This window comes from Pithys albifrons, chromosome 6 (assembly GCF_047495875.1).
Source record: "Pithys albifrons albifrons isolate INPA30051 chromosome 6, PitAlb_v1, whole genome shotgun sequence".
Taxonomy (NCBI): Eukaryota; Metazoa; Chordata; class Aves; order Passeriformes; family Thamnophilidae; genus Pithys; species Pithys albifrons.
This window is the reverse complement of record NC_092463.1, coordinates 24,359,191-24,381,121: the sequence shown is the minus strand read 5'-3', so window position 1 is coordinate 24,381,121 and position 21,931 is coordinate 24,359,191. Positions and strand designations below refer to the sequence as shown.

General features: G+C 50.6%; 2 protein-coding genes across 9 annotated transcripts in view; both read right to left on the bottom strand.

Moving 5' to 3' along the window:
- The window catches only part of LTBP2 (latent transforming growth factor beta binding protein 2), a 72,450-nt gene extending 71,528 nt beyond the window's left edge, over positions 1–922 (bottom strand). For all 7 annotated transcript variants that reach the window (XM_071557842.1, XM_071557844.1, XM_071557847.1 and 4 more), the window contains exon 1: positions 67–922. In XM_071557842.1, coding sequence (XP_071413943.1) covers positions 67–503 — 437 coding nt within the window. In that variant the 5' untranslated portion in view covers positions 504–922. The remainder of the gene's footprint in view (positions 1–66) is intronic.
- Positions 923–6,156: 5,234 nt separating this feature from the next.
- Positions 6,157–21,931, bottom strand: part of AREL1 (apoptosis resistant E3 ubiquitin protein ligase 1) — a 39,473-nt gene continuing 23,698 nt past the window's right edge. The window contains exon 21 of one of the 2 annotated variants that reach the window (XR_011698022.1): positions 6,157–6,655. The gene's annotated coding sequence lies outside the window, so the exon portion shown is untranslated. Of the gene's footprint in view, positions 6,656–19,651; positions 21,397–21,931 lie in introns of those variants that run through there. The other variant, XR_011698021.1, reaches the window with a different exon arrangement.

The following is a 21,931-nucleotide window of genomic DNA, read 5'->3' as shown; positions in this document are numbered from 1 at the left end:
GCCGCCGGGACCACTGGGGCTCACGCTACGCACCTCACGCAGAATCACCCCGGCCACAGCACTTACCCGGCCATCCTCCCTCTGCCGCTTGGCTCCTTCGCCCGGGTCACGACCCGCGCTTTCTGCGCGCCGCCCGGCCGCTGCCGGGAGGGGTCCTGCCTGTTCCCCTGCCCCGCGCCGGGATTGTGCCCAGCGTCGCCCGTGTGCCCGCGGTCAGGACGCTGTCTCCGGCCGTCGCCGCCGCTCGGATTCCCCGTGGCGGCCGCAGTGCCGCGGTCCACGTGGAGGGCGGCGGGGAGGGGCCGTGACGGTCGAGGGGACCGGGACGCCGGAGACAGGCTGTGCGCCATGCCCACCGCCCCCAGGGCAGCCCCCCGGCCCGGCGGCCGCGCCGCCCCCCCGGTACCCGGCTCCAGCCTGGCCGCCGAGTCCGGCCGACAGCGGGCGAAGCCTAGGAGGACGGCGAAGGTGAGCGGGACGAGGGCGGCGGCGGCGCCCCGCATGGTGTCAGCCGGTGGTGGTGGGGAGACGGGCGGCGCGGAGCGCTCAGCGCCCGACTGGCATCCCCCGGCGGACGCGGGGCAGCGGGGACCGCCGGCTCTCCGCCCCCCTCACCGCCCCATCCCGCTCCGGGACTCCGACGGGACCTGCCGCCCACCGGGACCGGGGACGCAGAGAGCAGTGCTGAGGCAGGGGTGCGGGCAGCCGGGCGGCCCCTGCAAGAGGAGGAAGAGGAGGAGGACGGCCGGCCCCCCTCGCCTGGCTGCCAGCGAGCTCCCGCGCTCCACAGGCAGCTCCGAGCACCTTCGCGCCTGCTTCTGGCACTGGCAGCGCCTGGAGGGGATGGAGGGTTATATTTTTGGAAACCTCCCCCTTTGTCTCTTTTTGATGCTGACATCCCCCCCTCTCTAGAGGACACGGCTCGGCCTCCCTCCTTAGGAGAGGAGACATTCCAGCAACACCCACTTTGGCAAAGGGAAACAAACTACAACAGAGAAGCCTTAACCCCTGCCTGGCCGTGGAGATCCGACCCGGAAGCCTCCGTGCAGCCTCCGCAGCCCGCCTCGCCGCCCGGCCCGCAGCGATCCACCGGCCCCCGCCGCAGCTGGGAACGCTCGGGGAAGGTGGAACATCCCCGGCTGTGGGGTGCACGGGGCAGGAGACACGGATGCCGAAAGAATACACTGCTGTCCTTCAGCATCTGGGAACTTCTGGAACTGCATCAGCACCACTAGCCCTCTGGCTGCTCTGTATCGCCTCTGAAAGGAGAAAGGCACGGCAATGGGAAGAATCTTATCTGCCATCCCGCCCTGGCACAATTCAGGGCTTTATATTCTTCCTTGTATAGGTCCAGGCTAGAAAACGACCAACCTAAAAGCTCCCCATCCTTCAGCTATGAGAGATCTTTCAGCAGGCATATCCCAGCAGCTCAGACTAGATATCCATCGTTCTCCCCATCTGTCTTCTGAGTACCAAAAGGTTGAGGGAGGACTTGCTTTATATGTACTGAGAAAGACTGAGGGAAGAAGACTAGGAGGGTGACTGGGGCAGGGGGCAGCGGGGGGTGCACAAATCCAGTTTCATCCACACACATCAGCTTGGCCTTGTCCTCTGCCAAATCTCTGTAGTTTTCTGCTGCTCTTGGGCAAGGAGCAAATCCTCCCATCGGAGTGCAGGCACTGCCTTTTTTTGGGGGCAGGCTCATTCTGGCCCACAGCAACATCAGTGAGCTTGGTGGGTGGCCAAAGACCTCTCATTTTATCTCTACACTTAAGGAGGCAGAGGAGGGCACCACAAGTGCCCCCAGGAAGGAGATTCGCACTGGCATGCGTTCCTGCAGTGGATCCTGTGCCCAGTAACCCTTACTAACCTCATCACACCAAGCTCAGATAGACAAGAGCTCATGCAACATCCCGACCCCAAGCACTGCAACTGGGACAACACAAGAAACTGTCAGCACAGAGTGATCTTTTGGATGTACCCTTACATCTTCCAGCAGCCTGCAGGTAGGGGCTCCTTCAGCCAAATGCTGCAGCTCAGCCACTGGATTTAAAATTTGTCACATCAATCCATGATTTTATCTAATTTCTTTTGTCCTTTTTGATGCTTGGGTGACTGCAACATAGATCACTGGCTCCCCCATCCCATTACAGTACCCCATTCCACTGACACTCCCTCCAGCCTCTCCTACTGCAGGTGCTGCCTCCCTTGGTCCTCACAAAGCTGTCTACTTTCCAACAGCTTTGTGACAGAGGTGTCTGTCCAGCTCCCCCAGTTCCTCCTCTCCAGTCTCCAGCATTTGTGCTTCTAAAGCCTCTCCTATTTGAAAACAGTGGCTCCATCTTTCTTCTTCTCATTGCCCCTGACTTTTAGGCTCTCTTAGACCACAGCCATCCCTTTCTTGGGATGGGAGCAGTGCTTTCTGCCATCCAGAGTGCTGTGAAGCTGGAAAAGAAGCAGAAGCATAGGGAATGAATCCCTCTGAAAGCACACTGGGTCTGGAGTGGAGCTGGAACTCAGCACATCCCTTCTGGCTGGGATTGGCAAGTGAAGGAGAGGAGACCTAACTTGGCAGGTGAGCAAGTGTGACCAGAACAAGGCTTTGACCTTGGCGCTGGCAGCTGGCTTACAGGGTAACAGAAATACTGATTTGGCACTTCCTGGGATACAATTGGCTTGTCTATCAGCCCTGTCAGGGCAGAGACATCACTTGGGCAGGGGCTTGTATGGCTGTGGATGTCCTGAGCAGTGCCCGGAAACAGCCGTGGCTTGTTTGTTTGTTCTGAGGAAGAAGAATGTCCTTTCCATCCTCACCTAATTACTTTCTTATGCAGCAGTGGAAAGAATGCTTGTGCCTAAACCTGAAATGAGAAAATTATCAACACCATAAACAAAACCATAAACAAAGCAGCCAAGAGCCTGGGCAGTGCTCAAAGCTAGAGCAGGCGACCCCAGAGCAGGGAGCACAAGCGGATTCCTCCTTTCTGGAGGTGCTGGGTCACTCCAGGGAAGAAGACGATTTGAAGCAGCCCTAGGGGATGACACCACCACAGGAGCCTGCACTCGGGACCCAATGGTGCTGGGGCTGCAGGAGCCTGTGCCTCCCTAATGGGGCTGAGGAATGAGACAGGCAAATCGAACAGAGCCATTGACGCCCCACCCTCTGCCCCCACCCCGCACCCTCCTCCAGCACCTCTTGCAGCCAACCCTGGCTGCAGTGGAGACTGGCCTAGGGAGCTGGCATGTCCTCAAATCAGCTTAGCTCTGTGTTTACAGTAACCCCCCCAGAGCTGGACAATGACCTCCTTCCAGCCTCACGCATGCAAACACTCCTTTGCTTTTGCAGGGATGTGCTGATGCCGTTTGAACCCATGGAAGTGCTGCAGCAGAGCAGGGGCCAGCTGAGGGCAGCAGCCCCCAACCTCCTCACCCCAGGGCTGTCTGGCACAAGGGGCTGCAGGCACAGGGGTGATGCGCAGCTGCCCTGTGGCTCATTTCATATTTGGCCATCCCCAAAACCAAACCCAACAGAAAAGGGGAAGGGTAGGGTGTGTGGGGAATCTCAATGCAGGTTGGGCTTCAGAATGTGGCTCAGTAGGGGCTCAGCAGGCAAACATGAAATACCTCATTGCTCAGGAACTCGCACACAGGCAGATTGTGGATTGTTGGGTTGCTTGCTGCCGAGATCAAACCCACGCCTGGGAACAGAAATCAGCAGCGAAGAGAGGATGGGGCAGTAAGCTGACAAGCAGGGTTTGACAGCCCAGCCCCCCTCAGCAGGGAGCACACAGCTCCTCCAGGAAGGCAGGCTTTGTGGGGGGGTAGCTCAAAGTGCTCTTTGCTGCCTTCACTTTCCTTGAATCACTGTGTGACCTTCTAGGCAGCAGACACGGGACCAGAGGAGAGGCCAAGGGCAGACAGACTTGCAGCATCTCTCCAAGTCAATGCTTGCCAGGGCCAGGGCACTGAACTGAGTGAGGCAGACCTGGAAGCCAGTTCAGAGGCTCATCAGACCCTGCAGAAAAAAGGAGCAAAGGTGGCCTATGTTGATGGCATGGCCCTTTTCACCTGCCCTGTCTATGACAGAGAAGGTGGGGTGCTTGGGCACCTGAAGATTGAAGCCATGGAGTCAGAGGCAGAGGGATCAAAGTGGGCTGTGATCTGGAAACATGGCCATGAGCTGGCATCTTCCTGAGCCCTCTCAAAGGACAGGGAGAAGGGCCTCTTCAAGACTCTGCTGATGTGGGCCAGGAACTCCTCACGCCTTTATTTCTCCACCCACTGAGTCCATACCAGCTCTGCACAATTCCCTTGGGGCAGTAGCACCTGGGAGCCACACTTTAAGGGCCAGTTGGCCTGCAGATGTGGCTTCTGGCTCTGGATCCCTTCAATTAATTAGCCCCTTTTCTTTCTTTTCAGAAGGGTTCAGAACCCACATCTGCTCTTCCTCTGCTGTGAGGAGACCCTAACGCACTGCAGATGGGACACATTCCATGGATTCAGAAGCTGCCTGCAGCTCCCACAGAGGAAGAAGGATTGCTCCCCCTTGTCAGGGCTGAAGGGCAGGGGAAGGTTGGCCAGGTTCACTGGCTTAAAAATTGGGTTGTGGAGCCAGCCATATAGAGGTACAAGTCACAGCTTCTCTGAAAAGAGCCGTCTCGTATCAGGAGGGAGAACACAGCAGCTCTGGGGAGCTGCATAGAGAAATAATTTTGAGCCAGCAGTGCAGAGTGATCTCTGCAGAGAATCTTTGTAACCATGGGCATCAGAGAGGCAAGAAAAGCAGATTCTGAATTTGAAAACACTGGCAGAAAAGCCACCATGGACAGCATTCCCAGCCCTTGCCTTTGCCCTAAGATACGCACAGCTCAGCACACTCATACTTATGGCACCCAGGGAGGGATACATTCCCATGTGATAGAGCGCCACTCCAGCCAAACACACAGCCTAGTTTTCCAGCCACCTCCATCCACTCTTGGTGCATCCCTCAGAGCTTTGGGGTACATTTTGGCCTCTCCCTGTGAGGAGGCCACCAGCAGGCCCTGTGAGGAGGCTGAGAGCTGTCTAAGGGATGGTTTGTTGTCAGAAAACAGAAAAGAAACTGTCCAGTAGTTTCCTAGATGAAAGCCAAGGTTTGCTGGTTTTATTGTTCCTTCTGGACCATCTCCAAGATGGAGGCAACAGAGTGTCCCACAATTGGACTTCCTGGTCGTGCTGTTGTCTAAACATATGTCCACGCATTACCAAGAGCTGAGACCGCATGCTGAAAAAGAGGTTACAAGAGGAGACAAAAACATGCTGCTAGGAAGAAGAAACCCGGCAAGCAGGAGCAGATGACAGAACCCAAGGGATGGGTGTGCAGAATGAGGCAGAGAGGAAATTGTTGTGGGCTACTGCTGTAGAAAGGCCCTGGTTGGTCTGGCTGCACAGCACAGCTGGTTCCTTATTTATCTGTCATACTATTTAGAGCTTCTTGGGCAACTACTCAGGAGAAAAAAAAACACCCAGCTAGAATGTGACTCATGCAGAGCTACAGCAACTCAGGAGAACCTGTCCACTTAAAATTAATTAAATCCTCTTTGCAATGATGCAACTGCAGTCTCCCAAAGAGACTGATCTGGTCTCTCTGCCTCTTCAATACCTGTGACTGAAACTGCATGTGGTGGGGAAAGGCATCTGGAAACCAGGAAAACCTGAGCATGCCTGAGGAGCAGAGAAGCTGCCCTGAACAGGAAGTCCATTCCATCATGCATTCCCTGCAGGAGCAAGCCTGCTCAGGACATCAACCTGATGTGAGGCTTCAACTGCTGCACTCATTAGTCATGTGTCCTTACAAAAGGAGGAAAGGAAGGGAAAGGGAAAGGGAAAGGGAAAGGGAAAGGGAAAGGGAAAGGGAAAGGGAAAGGGAAAGGGAAAGGGAAAGGGAAAGGGAAAGGGAAAGGGAAAGGGAAAGGGAAAGGGAAAGGGAAAGGGAAAGGGAAAGGGAAAGGGAAAGGGAAAGGGAGAGGAGAGGAGAGGAGAGGAGAGGAGAGGAGAGGAGAGGAGAGGAGAGGAGAGGAGAAAGGAAAGGGGAAAGGAAAGGGGAAAGGAAAGGGGAAAGGAAAGGGGAAAGGAAAGGGGAAAGGAAAGGGGAAAGGAAAGGGGAAAGGAAAGGGGAAAGGAAAGGGGAAAGGAAAGGGGAAAGGAAAGGGGAAAGGAAAGGGGAAAGGAAAAGGGAAAGGAAAGGAAAAGGGAAAGGAAAGGAAAAGGGAAAGGAAAGGAAAAGGGAAAGGAAAGGAAAAGGGAAAGGAAAGGAAAAGGGAAAGGAAAGGAAAAGGCGGAAGCAGAACCTCTTGTCACTTTTATGGGCTGTAACCCACAAAGAGGGAATGCTCCCCATGTGGTCAGGGCACTGCTGAAGGGAATGTGGAAAGGGTCCTGACAGTGTAAATTTCCATAACCTTCCGTTCCCCTTTTCACTGGGTTCTCAATGCCAGGAGGCTCTTCCTGAGGCGATCATTGAATATCAGCATGTCACAAACTGGAAGGGAACAGGGAAGCCAGAACAGCAGCTTGAGGGTATGCAGGGAGCCTGAGATGCTCTGCTCAGTGGAAAGTCTCCCTTCCTGGTATCTGGTACAACTTCACAGGCAGCACTTCCCAAGGAGCCCACAACCTGTAGAAAATACAAGAGATGCAAAAAAGTTGACCTAGCAGTGAAGACAGAAGAAACCAGGCAATGCTCGGACTATGCTGAAGAAGCTCTTCCTGACAAACTCCTCCCACGCTGAACTTCTCAACAACAAAAAGACCAGAAGAAACAAACTTGAATCAAGCTTTCAATTCTCGTGTTTGGGATTAAAGTAGCTTAATTCCTGCTTCTGATTTCAGAGCAATCTTCCTAAAAAGCAATGATTCATTTCCTTCAAGTTGCTTTTCCTTTCAATAAGACCCTCACTTTGGTGGCCCAGGCCATGGGGAACTTGGACTTAAGTCCTTCAGCACATCAGCTTTGCGTAACAAAATAAAACTGATGATGGTCACATAGATCCTGAAACAGGAATGATTGGTGGGGCTGATGTTATATCTGTATATTAGTTTGTTTACCCTACCATCCTGAAATTGTGGGCTTGCTGCCATCACAGGATTTTAGGTGCTTTCCTACCAGTTTGGGCACAGCAATGGCTGCATGAGCAGTGATCTCAGCTCATTACAATGCAGTGATTTCAAATGGATGTTTAATAGCTTATTAATAAGTGAATCTTAGGGAACTGCAAAAAGTGGCAATTATTAGGTGGCATGTGTTAGAGCTTAAATAGTCATCACACAATAGGCTAGTGCATTGACACTTTACAGTCCAATTGGGTAATTATTGGGATTAGGCTGAGTACCCAATTTCCCAGCTATGACTTCATTGGCTGGGAATTCAGCTCTCCATTGACATCACAGTTCCAGAAGACTCACTCACTAGTTGCCATGCTGATTCTACTGTCACCCATTCTACACATAGGTGTGGCACACAGCCTTAAGAAAACACCCAGACTCTTACAGGAAATAAGAATAATGATAACTGAGAGTTTTACAGGAAAATAAATGCAGGACAACTGCAGAGAAGATGAGCAAAGCCCCTTTTCATGCCACACTGCTTCAGGTCATAATTTTCTGAGAAAAGCAAGGAGCTTGAGATGCAGAAGCATTCACTTCCCACCCAAACAGGGGCCACTCCAAGCACAGAGATCCATAACAGGATTGAAGAGATGGCACTCATGATTCTCCTGCCTCTCCTAGAGGAGTTTGGAGCTCAGGACAAAAGCAGGGACAACAGAAACTTGCCCTCTCTGATGATGATTACCTCTGCCTTCATACTGAGCTCTGGCATGCACTTTCAGGCTATGCCTCTGGCTTCCTTCCCTTTCCTCTTCCCCTCTTTCTGCCCATCTCAGCAGACAAGAAAGCCTCGGACAGCTCAAGGACACAGCAGTGCCAATAGCAACTGCCTTCTCTGAAGGCTAGCAAGCTCTGACAGCAAGGCGGCAGCCAAAGAATGCAGCTGCCACCATGGAGGCGGGGAGAGACCCTCTCCTTCCTTCCTCACATTGCCTGGCCCTGTGCATCCCTGAGCTAAGGGAAGCACATCCTGGAGGATGGCAGAGCTGAAGGAGGTGGGGAGCTCAGAATGTTCATGGGGAACATTACTGCATCAGCAACATGTGGCCAGAACTGCCTGCTCTGAAGCTATGCAAGGTAGGCTGGTCTACAGGGAGCTCCTGCTACAGAGGAGCAGGAGGAAGGCAGATAAAGATACAGAGCAGGAAAGGTACTTGCAAAAGCCAGTAGTGCAATCTGGTAACAAATGAAAATGAAGCAACAGCACTAGTTAGCCTTATACTCAGTGTAAGGGACAAGGGGATGCTGAAGGCTTTGACGGGGCACAGAGCATGGCCAGGGCCATGTCAGGTGCAGGAGAAAGTGCTGTCTGTGCGGGCCCCTCTCAATGCCACTTTGGCCTCTTGTTCCATGAGGAGATGGGACTGATACAGCCTTTGGCTTTCCTCAGCACTGCCCCCAGCCTTCCAGCCACTTTCAGCAAAGGCAGCTGCTCCCATGGCAGGTGTTGCCTACCTTGTTGCTCTCAGTCAGGCTCCGTTTCCCTGCAAGCTTGGCCAGATCTGTGGGACCTGTGGAGGGTATAAATGTCACTGACAAAAGCTTTAGGCTACAGAAATCAACCAGAAGTACCAGTGGAGCTAAAATCCTATGTGAGAGCAAGTTTTGGGGGTAGAGCAATAGGCCATCAGTATGGATCTCATCTCTGAGCTTGCAGGCACCATGTGTAGCTAAGGCAGTGTAGTATCAGCATCTTGTGCCCTACCTCATCCCCACCATCCACAGAGTTCCTGCCAGGCTGCATCCAAGGCTGGCTTTCCTTCCCACACCAGAGATTTGGTGCCCCTATCTGGCAGCCCACTGCAGCTACTAGTCCTTTCCTTGGGATGGTTTCTCCCTAGCAGTTTTCAGAAACCAGACCCAGGCCCAGCAGCAAGACAGTTTCCCTGGCCCAGGGGGCACACCTGCTTTTCAGGCCAAAAGTGCCTATGAAGTTTGGCCCAACAAAGCAGGTGCCTCATTTCAGTTCCCACAGCAACGTTGGCAGGGAGATGCTCTGACCTGCAGTGCCTCCCAGACCACAGAGCTGCTGGGGAGGTTGAAGCAAACCAGAGAAAATATTACAGAGGCTGGTGGCCAGCTCTAACCCTGTGCCTCCTCACCAGGACAGATACAACTAAGGCTGATGCACCCCAGGGATGCATCAATGCTACCCATAAGACCAGGGCGGCCTCTTCTGTGACAGCTCTAGTGCTGCTAAGAAGATTGTAGAGGTTGAGGTATATGCTGGTTTGCCCCCTTCTTCCCTCAGAGTCTGACTCTGGGTTGCCATGAACTACAGCTGACCCACAGTTCCATGCCTCACCTGTTCCTGCCCCAGTATCCATATCCTATATGGCACCAGCCCCTTGGCCCCTGCTCAGTTCCAGTATCCAGCTGTCTTTGGGGCCACTGCTAGAAACATTATAGCACACCTGTTCTTCAGATGAGGGTTTACAGCCAAGGCTAGTACATCTGGATTGTAAAATAGACATTGGAAGTTTATCAACATGTTTCCATACGGTCTGGGTATGGCAGAGAGTCTGTCTCATTCCTTTAGAGAAGGAAGCACTGGGCTGAAAGGATGGTTTGGTGCACTTCTCACACCCCATGCAGACTGTGCCAAGCCCCTCCCACCACCCCAACCCAGAAACTAAACTGCCTTTTCCTGACACTAGTGGTCCAGGAAACTGTGTCAGCAAGGCTCTAGGAGGGAAACCTGGAAGTAAAATCCACTGCCCTTTCCACCCCAGAACGTGCCGATGCAGCGGTGCCTTGCCTAAACTTCAGCCAAACATCTCCCAGAAAATCCACGTGCTCAGAAAGTTGATTGGGAATCTGCACCATATGGCTTGGGTGGAGGTAACTGACTCCATAAGTTTGGTCCTGTGCAAAGCTCAGCTGCCAAGATCCTCCACAGCTTTTGCTGTCAGCAAAGTCCTGATCAGCAGCAGCATCAAGCTGCCACTAATGGATTTGTCAGCACCAAGCAGATCTCAAGGAGGAACATGGTCCACTGCCCTGAGTTGTTTCACATGTGCAGCCCCTCTCATTGTATTAGTTTCTCAGATGTGCAGCGCTTACACCAGTGCTAGCAACAGACCTCCCACATAAGCATTCAGTAACATACTCTGATTTTGGTCTCTTCCCAGTCATCCTACACCAAAAGAAACATGGCTGATACTTCAGGGTGTGACATAGAGGCAAGAGACACAGATAAACTGTAAACCCGAGAGAGCAGGAGGAAGCTCTATCCCCAGTGTGCAGGAGAGCTTTGGTAACGTGGTAGTTGCTTCCCACAAGATCTTCAGATGGTCTGGGTGTAAGTTCACAGTAGCTGATTAACAATCCTTTCATCTCCTTTCAGTTTGCCAGTCCACCTGCAGGTGAAGGCAATGTTCCTGTCCTGCAGTACTGACTGCCATGCTATGCTCTCATCACCCCTGAAAGAGAAACCACTCTTCAAACCTAGTGGCTAAGCACTGCAGAAAAATCTACAGGAGTTGGCAAAAAAGGTGGCACAAAAGGAGAAATTTCTTTCTCTCTGCAATGCAGTACACTGTAAATGTATTTATACCTATTTTACAGCCCTTTGGAGGCTTGGGGAAAACCTGGATTCTTCCAGCAGCTCCACACAAGTAAAGGTCTTCCCTCCCTAACCCATGTGGTCTCAGTAATACTGAACTACCCTCTTTAGAGTCACAAATTCAAAGTACTTCCAAGCTCAGAAGATTTTAGTGGAGGAGGCTGGGAAGAGACGAAGGTGAAAAGGTCAGGGATAACTCCAAACCTTCAAACACTGTACCTGGAATGATGGAGATGCAAATACATTTCCATAGTGCTTTGTACTCAGTTTGTCTGTCCTTATACATCTCTTTTAAAAACCTGGGTACAATCAGTAAAAGAGACCACCACACATGCCTGCTCTGTGTGTGCTCATATACCTTGCTGGACCCTCTGGCACTAGAGTGAGCCATGTTACATAGAACAAAGGGGATACTGTAGGAGAAAATGCCTGAGAGCTGTACAGGCCACTGCTTAGGGAGAACAAGCATGTTCAGCTTCTCCTACCACTGAGCACCTATAACATTATTTGAAGTCCATGCTCGGGCCCAGTTCCCTACTGGATACATCTTCCATGGGATCTGGAAAACCTGCAAAGATGCTAGCAGCAATTCAGAATGAGAGGCACTGCAAGACATGACAGAAAAGAACAGATTGGTTAATAAGGGAAAGGGATTCAAAACATCACTTGGATCTTCCCAAGCAAATTCCCCTCTTACATTTAAATGTGCTAGTGGGCCCATCCGCCCAGACCATCCCAGATGGTGTATTTTTGACAGAGGAGGCAGCACAGCTTAACATTTCAGTAAATTGAACTGGTCACCTCTAAGCTTACAGGTCACTGGATTTGCTGTCTCTTCCTCCCCCCTGGAGCATAAATCTGACCCCCAGCCTAGCCCACCCTCCCCAAGGCAGGCAGGTCCTGCTCATGACAGCCAGCGCTTTGTTTAGAAGCTCAGCCAACACTTACTCCCCAAGGAGAGCATAACTCTGTAGAGGCAAAGGTCAAGTGTGCTCTTCCCAGAGCTGAGAATTTGCCTTTGCCACTTAATCCAGCCTGAGATCTCACAGCCAACACAGAGCTTCCCCCAGGACTGAGAACTCAGCCTTTGTGGGCAGAGGAGGGCATGCACCTGGGGCACAGGTACAATTGCAAACATCTGCCCTTTACCACAAGCCTCCAGGGCACCAGCAAGGAGGCAGCTAGGTAAACAAACCCCCACCAGATACTTCATAGATATTTTGTGAAATAACCCTGCCCTCACCAGTTCAGGCCTAATGCTGAAGACACACAGGTGTCTAACTTCCACTAAGTTCCACAGTTGCTTTACAGCCCTGCCTCCTATTGGAAGGAAAGGAAACAAGCCACAGCTTCACTACTGCAGTGCTCAGAAGCAGCAGCTCATATGGCTTCCAAAAGCACTTTGCTGTGCCTTGGAGTGCCCCTGCCTGGCAGGGCTCAGCCACATCCCTGCAAGGAGTGGTGTGGACAAGGGAGCAGTGAAGGACCCTATCACTCTGGTTTCACAGTGGAAGTGAGGAGGAGACAGGCTCCTACTGTCCTCAGCCAGCCATAAGCTTTCAGCCATGGCCAAGCAAGCAGGTTGTCCGCAGCATTCCATGGTGCTCTCCAACACACAGAGTGGTTGAGGTGGGATGAAAACTCAGGAGAGGGATCCATCTCCCTGCTCAGGCAAGGATGCTCAAAAAGCCACATTCAGTTGGGTTTTTAAATCCCTCTGAGGATGGAGGCTCCACAGTCTCCCTGGGTAACCTGCTCCAGCATCTTTCATTTTGATCTGACCTCTAACACAGGTGACTATCCACCACCTTTTCTGTAATGGGTTTGCTCACCACCAGAGAAGGTGGAGGTGCCACTACTGTGGATGTGACATCCATGGATCTGCACAGTGCTTGTAGCTGCAGCTCCTGGCTCCAGTCCCAAGGGGCTCCCTCAACCCCAGGTTACAGGGCCTCGGTCAAGAGGCTAAGCCCAGAGTGAAACAAAGGTCTCCTCCTCATTCTCACTGACCACACAAACAGTGATAGCAGATCCACCCCTTGCCGCTTCCTCTCATTTCTTGCTTTCTGTTCAATGCAACTAAAGAAGCAGGGGTGGGGAGTAGGGGACATCAGGTGGCAGGAGGACTTTCTTCTTTCCAAGTTGATTGCCTTCAAGATTTAAGAGGATTAGCCCTACAGCCCTTCCATAAACACCAGACTCTGTCATGGCCACCTTCCCCACAGGCACTGCAGTCAGCATGGATCCATGAGGATCACAAACCTGTTTTCACAGATCTTTACCACTTTACCTCCTGGTGTTTTCTGGTTCTCATTCCCTGGAGGCTTTTTCTGGCCCTTTAGTTCTGACTTATGCAACATGTACCAATCACCCACGCTCACCTTTTGCTTGTTAACAGCCTGGCTAGCCAAGGACCCTTCCCTGCCCACCAGCAGATCGAACCAAGATGAACCTCTGCAGCCACCAGAGCTAAAGCCTTGGCAGCTTTTTCCTCCTTTCCCTTCTCCTCTCATTCATCAATGGTCATTAATCACAGCAGCCTCTTCCCACAGGGGACCTGACTCCACAGACCCAAACCTGCCGCTGCAGCTGTCAGGGAAATCCCAGAGGCAAACACTGAACAAGGGCAAACCCAATTAGCAGTTGTCAGGTAACACTACCGATGATCTTAGCCTGGTCACTAATCCCAGCAGGTGAGAGGGCATCACCAGGTTGGGGGCCCTTCCCCGCCCACCAGCATGTTCCTGGTGGGGAATGCAGCCTCTTTCCCAGCCTTGTGACTTCGGTTCTTGGTAGAAACCAGTTCAGAAACACAAGAATTTATGAACTAAACAGCTCTTAACACTTATTACTGCCTGACCCCAGAGACAAATCTAAATCCAAAGTGCAGCTACAACACATGTATATCAGTTTGCAACACCTAATTGGAGGAATTAAAAAGTGACAATGATACTGTACTTGGGACACAATGACAACTGCTTCCATCCAGCCAAACAAGGCTGGTCCAGCCTACTAAATGGTGCTAGAGCTTTGGGCTGGGCATGGTACCAAATATTACAGTGGAGCCCCTCTACATGGCCCCTGGACATCTTTGCATTTGCAGGCCTGGTGACCTTTCCAAGCTTTTCTCCACCACCCTATTTCTCTCCAGGCTGTTTCTTACTCCTTTGTCCACACTGCCTGTACAAGCTATTTTGCAGGAGGAAGGGTCATCTCTCATGAGCTGTCTGCATTGTACTTAATGGGAGGTGTTGTACTTGGACACATCAACCTCACTTGTGTTATGGGAAGGGCCTGTCCCCTGTCCAAGCCAGCCACTGCGCTATCACATGGAGAGGAAGGTGACAGTGCTACAATCTGGATGCCCCACACATTCCCTCCAAGATCTTTGCAGTGCTCACATCCAGCCAGGCCCACTGGGGAGGCAGGTTGAATGAGGACAGCTGGACAGGAGCCCTCCAAAGCAAGCAAGGCCTCCACATAAAAGCCACTTAATTTGCATCTGAAGCTGGTAACAAATGAATTGAAGGAAAAGTCTGGAACAGTGACCAAGTCCGATTTGAGTCCTGATTCCAGAAGAGCTGGTGCAGCCTGGTAGGTGATAGAAAACCCAGTTGTCCCAAAAAAACACAACTGCTAAGCTGAAACTTCCTCCAGTGCGGGCCAAGTGTGCTGTTCTACCTTCTTGAACTCCTGCTGTCTGGTACAATTGCAGGTAGGGAAAGGACCACCTGCCTCCCTCCCAAAGCAGACTTTATGCATCCAGGGTGCAAGGGGGGTAGAGTCAAGAGAGCAGCTGCTCAAAGTGATTTGCAATGATTCACACAGCTGGACACCCCCAGCCCCAAACTCAGAGGCCCTGGGACCCCAACAACACATCACCTAGAGCACAAGGATTCCTCTGCTCGTCATGCCATGAGCTCCCCTCATAACACAGGTATCCCGTTCTGTTTTGCTTACAGAGCTGGGGCAGGCTCTCTTCCAAGTGAATGCCATCCAGAACCTTCAGTGAGGTCCAGAGAAGGGAGCAGGAAGTGCTCTGAGGGGATGGGAGAAGGGACATGGAGGCCAAGGCTCAGGGGTTAGGTGGCACTGCAAGAACACAGTACCTGTGGGTGGTTAGGTGAGAGGTACCACAGGGTCAGACTTTTCTATTGCTACAGCTTCAGAGACTACCCTCTTTCCATCTGTCTTCCCACCATCTGTTGAGGCGACGGCAAGGGAGAGGAGGTTTGAAAGGGTCACTCTTGGGCCAGAGCAGATGGAAAGGAACTGCTGTGAGCATTTTACTAGACATGGGCCAGACAGCTGCAACATGCCCCTCAGCCCTGCTGACAGCTCACTCGATCATCCAGTGCACAGAGTACCAGGGCAAAGGAGCTGGCTCACAACTGCACACACTGCCCCGGAACTTGCTTGCAATGACGAAGGATCTGCAGCTGGATAAAGGAATGAATTAACAAGCTGTTTAAATCCTTCATTGGAGGCCTGAACAAGCAGATGCTGCCAGGAGCTGGTCATTCCCCTTCCTGGGGACCATCCTTCAGGTCACAGACATTGTTCTCATTTTTCTCAGTGCTCCCTGAGGGGGAAAAGCAGCAGAACCTTTGTTTGCTACACAGAGCTCCAGGGCCTTTTCCTCCCCCTGAACCTTTGAACCTGTTCCAAATTTCTCAGTGCTGCAGGCCTCCAGACCTGGCCTGGTGTAGACCTAATTAACTCTCTTGTTCATTTATGGTCTTTTGTCACTAAAGCAAGTAATTGGTGCACAAAGGCAGATCCTCATGTGTGCTCACATGTACCTGACTGCTCCCTTTGGTCTTCTGGGGAAACACTCTCCTGCCCACCAAGGGTGCCTCCAGTCGCTCTCTGTGACCAGCCACTTCAGTACAATCTATGGAGAGCACACTGCCTCCATTTCCAGCAAGCTCCCTCAGTACCTTTGCAATCAGAAGACATGAATCTTCTCAGGACATGACACCTTTGAATTCAAGCAAGAAAGTTCATCTGGATCATGGACCGCACCTAATCCCATCTCCCTTGCTAGCACCAAGACATACCTAGGAGTTTCTCTTACTCCCTGTTGTTTGCCTGTTTGCTCATGCACACACTCATGCTCAGAAGCCTCCAGCTCAGTGGGCAGGTGCAGACACCAGGCCTGACAGGGATGCTGCCACACTAGTTTCTCCCCGCATTGGTACTCACTCAGGTTTGCACACAACCAGATGAATGTAAAAACATGACCCCACTGCTCTTTTACCACCACCACCCCCTGTGTCCCCTTGTACACCTGGCACCACAAGGATGGAGAACAGCAGAGAGTGGCAGGGCCCTTTCACAGGGGGATAGCTAGGCAGAATTATCCCAAGGCTCCTGGACCAAACAAACAGCTCCTCAGCCTTTGGAAACCTCCCTTGCCTTTGTTCCTTGGCCTTGGAGGGTTGGGGGAAGGGATCCCAATGAACATGTTTATGCTGTTCTTCTTAATAGGGTGTTGTGTAACACAGAGGGAAGTGACTACACTGGGGACCCCTGCTGAGAACAGAGACTTTAATCCTGCTGTTCAGGGAAAACTTGGAAAAAATACTTACATCTGTTCTGTTGCATTAAGCTCATGGCTCAGAGGCTGACAGCTGACCCTGACTGCTCATGATGCTAAGGTACAGCCCCTGCCAAACAGTGCCAGGGTAAATTACCATGACTGATTAGAAAGGCAAAAGGCAGCCAGAGAAAACTGGGGAGGGATCTCTCCCTGCGCAAAAGGGAGAAAGTCAAGCCAGAGATCATCAAGGCACTTTGTCTTTTCCACTGCTGCATTGTCAAATAGAGTGGAAGGAGTGATAGTGGAAGAGAACAGGGCAAAGGATGAGAGGTGCAGAGTGGGATCAAAGTGAGAAGGCAGAGAAGAAACCAGTTGTATCCACCTCTCCATGGGGCTCACCCAGGATGAGGTTCAGGATTCAACCCTCCCCTTCCTCTAACCTGCGCTAGGTTGAGGTCACAAAGGACAAAAGATGCTCTTGTATCTACAGGTGGGGTTCATGGCTCAAGAATGGCAAAATGTTGGCCTTGCAGAGCAGTGCACCCTCTCCCTGCCATGAATCTGCCAGCTCTAGGACATGTAAGAACATAGGTATGGGGCTCCCTGACCCAGCAAAATGACACAGTTCTCTTCCAGGATCAGGCTTTGTCATCACCCCACACCCATCCAACACTGAGAGAGGTGGAAAAGGAAATTATTTATCCAAGGAACAGAACACTACTGAAATTTAGCTAACAGCAGACACCTAGACAGTTTGGAAACATGTCAAAGACTTCTTACCATATTTGGCAGAGTTCTACATTGATACACCCACTGGAAACGTGGTAGGTGCTGCAGTGGGACTACAGAGCAGGAGAGAGCCCATTCTCTGTGCAGCCCCTCTTACAGACACCACAGGATGCTGAGAGTGACCCTCCCCTAGATGGGAGGGGATTTTCTGGAAAGCCAATGACACTCAGTTCTGTGAAGGATATGCCTGCTCCTTACTCATGTATTAAATTGGCTCAACCCTAAGTAGCACAACATCTGTGACAGGATTAAAGCAGATTCTGCCACCTTCTTCCCGCCTAGAGCTAGCAGCTGCCAAACATTCCTTCAGGTCAGCATCCAGTGCAGGACAGTGGCGAGCTTCAAGAGAAGCAGAAAGGAAGCCCCTTCCTAACTCCTGTCTGCCAGAAAGAGGCTTTGGCCCTGAAGCAGGAAGGTTTGTTTGCTTTACATGTTATTTAACCATGGATGTTTTCATTATCCACATGCATGTCACACTCTTTCATCTGCCCTTAGAAGGACAGGGAGGAAAGTTCATGCTTTTCTCAGTTCATCTGTGGAGCAGACAGCTTTGATTAGCCACGTGCTTGTTGCCTTTCAATCTCTGCTGGCTGTCACTTTGAACTTGTTCAACAAGACAAAGGTATCAGGAGCCATGTGTTTCCTTCAGTCTCTTATAAACCTCTACTGCAATACCACAACCTCCTATCATCAGACTGTTCCTCTATCCCTCTCCATGCAATCCTAAACCTCCAGCACTAAACTGAGCACTTAAGGAGCTGGGACCCTGCTGAGAAATTCAGCCAGAGCAGTATGTTCTGACTCATAAGCATTTCTGCACTAGAATCCAAAGATGCCTCTTGGGTCCAACATCACCAGTCCCATGACTCTTTACCACCTTCCTCCCTCTGCTGTTGTTGATCAACCTTTTCCTCTGCTCTTTAAACTGCTGGGGAGCAGATCCATAAAGGTCAGAGCCTCAGGCCTAAATTAGCTCCACAACATCGAGTAATGTGTTTGTCATGCAGCTCCTCTGACACTGCCACTTCACAGTTGAACTGAAGCTCAGTCCTGCTCAGGAGGAGGAACCAGAGGTGATGAGGCACAGCAGACCCAGCTTAGGAGACATTCCCAAAACCTCTTTCAAAGACACTTCCAAAAGGCTACTGACACCACTAACTGCAATGTGTGAGGTTAGCTGGCCCAAGCCATCTCTACTGAAAACCAACCTGATGCAGAGTGTCCAAGGCAGGCACTGGCCTGTGCAGGGAGCACTTCAGGACAGTTGCCCCCTGAGGGTGTGTTGACTAAGGCCTAGTCTAGGCCTAAACTACTACAGGGGGGTAACACAGTCCTTTTTCCCTCCTATCCCTGGAATTGGTGCACTGTTACAATCACCTACTGCAACTCATCCAAGCTCTCTGGAAAGGCTTCCACTCCCCCAGGCTCTCTGGAAAGGCTAATGGTGCCTGCAGTTAACTAAAAGAAAAGTCCATTATGCTATAATGAATCCTTAAGAGAACAGCAGCTCTCTCTGTGAACCAGCTCAATTCTGCATTCCTGGTCTACACATTAAAACTCCCTCTCCCCTCAAAAACTGATGACTAACCTGTGTCTCAAAGCCTGAAGGAGCACATCTAATCTGGTAGTGTTACTTCTATTGTTTGTTCACATTAAGCATGTTATTCTTACCAAGCTATTTGTGCTCAATCTCCTGAGAGAGTGCTGAAGGTTAATCATATATATGTAAATCCAACTGCCTTTCATGCATTTTAAATGTGTTGCCTGCTGAAAAACAAAAGGGCATGGGGGAGTGATGCAACTTATGCAAAACCAGGGGATGCTTCCTACATGTTCACTTCTCACAGGTTCCTGTTTGGGGATTAGAAGCACAGCAAAAGAATCTACCAGCCAACTTGTTTGCTAGATTAAAGAGGTCTACTGAACAAAAATAAAAAAAACCCCAAACCCAGACAACTGTAACCCAAACTGCAGAGTTTCAAGACAGCTGAAGCTGGCCACTCTTAAACGGGACCACTTTAAGTTGACTACCGGTCCCCTTCTGGTGGCCAACCAGACGCAGTCACCTTCTAATGGCAGAACAGGCTGCCACATGGCTACCTCTCCCTGCACCAAGGGAAGCATCTGGAGCACCCCATAGCCAGGGCAGCACAGCTCTGCTTGGAGGGCTGTCGGGAAGCAAGGCTTCAGAGCATGGAGTTCAGTCAGTGAGCAGAGCACACCTGGGCACCAGGGTGGATGTCATGGAAGTCTTCTGAAACCAAGAATATTCATTACAAGAACAGCCAGCAGCTGCCCAGTCCCTCCACTTTCACAGTCTTAGGGCTATCTACAGCTAAGTCCTTGATTTTTAACAGCAATACTATGTAGCACCAGGAAGCCTCATCCTGGAACACAGTCCCACTTTGCATGGAGCTATGCTACATCTGGATGCAGAGAGACCATAGGCTCGTTGGGACGGGGAATAAGATGGAGAGAAAGGACAGAAATAGACAGGAAGCAAGCGAGCAGAAGGAAACAAGACAACATTGGTCAGCATAGGAAATAGCAGTCAGTGAGATGCTCTCAATGTCTGAGCACAAAGACAACCATTCGATGTCTTATTAAAAGATACCAAGGCAACATTTTTGTCCTATAATTTTTAGTTTCAACAATGACAGCAATTGCTACTAGTGTATTACATGCTGTTTCCAATATAAAAGGGCCCAGGAGAGAGAAGGCTGAATACCCCTGCTGATTGCTCTAGTCACAGACAAGAAGAGGCTGTCAGTTATCCCTAAGTAGGGGTCTGAGTCTGTTCCAAACCAGCAATAAAGGCCTCTGCAAATCTGAGCTAGCCTCTACACAGCAAACCACTTCTTCAGACAAATCTGAACCCCCTGGAGCTGGTTTCATCATCCTCCAAGAGGACTGCAGGGAACTGTATTTCTTTGCATTTCTTCACCCACGGTTGTAAAAGTAGCACTATCTTGTCTCAAGGCAACCTCACGCTTCAGCTACTGAAGAACAAGAAAGCCCCAAATGGCTGTTTCTTCTGGATGAGATTTCTAAAATTACTCAGAAAATTGCATGAGTTTACAGGCCTTCAGTATGATGTTAGCATAAATCCCTAAATTAAGGGGTGGGTATGGGCCAACACACTCAAAACTTAACCTCCCTCAAGAGAGAGAGAAGAATTTGGTTTTGGCCACTGCAGAGTCACTCCCCACAAAACCAACTGAACTCACTCTAGCCTTCACGTGCCTCACAGAAAACTCTGGAGCAGCTTTAGACCAATTCCAGTTTCTCTATCCCTCACACAGTGCAAGAGCTCCACTTCCTGTGTCTGTATTCATTGCAGCTTTAGACCAAGGCGGAGGAGGCTTGGCTTGGCTCTTGGCCTCACTCCCCATTCCCAACTCTGTGTACAACTGCCCACGTCACAACATATTTTGTGGTACGCCATCCCTGCAGAAGGGTAGCTGGAAAAGACTAGGGAATTTTGTGTGAACTTCAGTTACAGCTGTTTTGTTTTACTGCAAAAGAAGATAGCAAATTATTTCTAAAAATGAACACATTCATACAATAACACCTTCCCTCCTATAATCAAGTTTCATGCTCTGGAAAGCAGAGATTAAGGTTTCTCACACATTCAGTGAAAAACCCGAAGAGTTTAAGAGGAAGATTCTAAAATCTCAGATTCTGTACAGTACAGCTGATGCCAAGACAGGCTGAGGTTCTCGTTGGCTTTGCTGTTTCCCGTGTTTCCCTTTTAAAGGTCCTGTAATCACATGTTCAAACTCTTTCTGTGATCATGTGTCAGGTCAGTCAGACACAAGATGGAAGCAGAACAGCCAAAACAATACAAAATGTAGTAATTCACCAAGGGAACTGGGAGTTACAGCCCGGTTCAACTGACCAATTCAGCCATAACACTCTGAAGGCAAGAAGAGATCTTATCCAAACCAAGCATCATTTCTCAATTTTCTCATTTAGGTATCTGAACAAATTAATTCTCCATAGTTTCACCATTGAGGCAAACCAAGCTAAGCAGAGGCACCAAATGCACAAAGATCCAGTTTCCCAAGCAACATATTTCGGTACATCTCAGGTCAAGTGGCTGTGTATGGAACCAAGGATCCCAAGATAGCAGGCAACTCTTTGCTATTGCTGGAGACACAAGCTGGCGCATGTAGGATTCCAGCATGAAGTGCATGGGCACGATTCCTCTCAAAGGCCCAACTCTATACCAGGCACCAGGATAAATGGAGGCTGTGAAGTCAACAGGAGGTCACTGTCACCACTCCCTCTCCAAGACATCATAAGAAACTGATGATCATGATGGACTGTGGGCAGCCAGATTATACCACGCATCCTGCAAAGAGAGGCAGAAACTTTAGAACTTGCTTCATACTAAAGTAATCCAGCATGCTGAGCTGTCTCGTTCACACCCAAACAGAGTTTCTGAAAGCTCCAGCCTCAACTTGGTGCCCTTCCCATGAGTTGTATTGGTCATGGCATGTAAAGACATGTCCACATGGCTTGCTGTGTATCATTTTGTTCGTGACTTTGCTGGCAGTCATCTACCTTTCAGTGCCCTGACCACAACTCCAGCAGCTGTAGACTCACAGGCTCTGTGATTTCCAGGGTACACCAGAACTTCAGTTTCTGTATTCTTTATGAGGCTCACCACTGCTTCACCCACCTAACCTTCCTCATCTCCGAGTCCAGCATAAGACAACCTTATTGCCACAGGAGCTTCTAAATAATACTATGAACCAACAAAGTGTTGAGGCAATCCCCGAGACAAACATGCACCACTTGCTCTCTTCTTTAGCTATGCTCATGGTCTGAAAGCCAGAAATAACACTATATGCTGGTTTCATACGTGAAAACATCTATCTAGATAT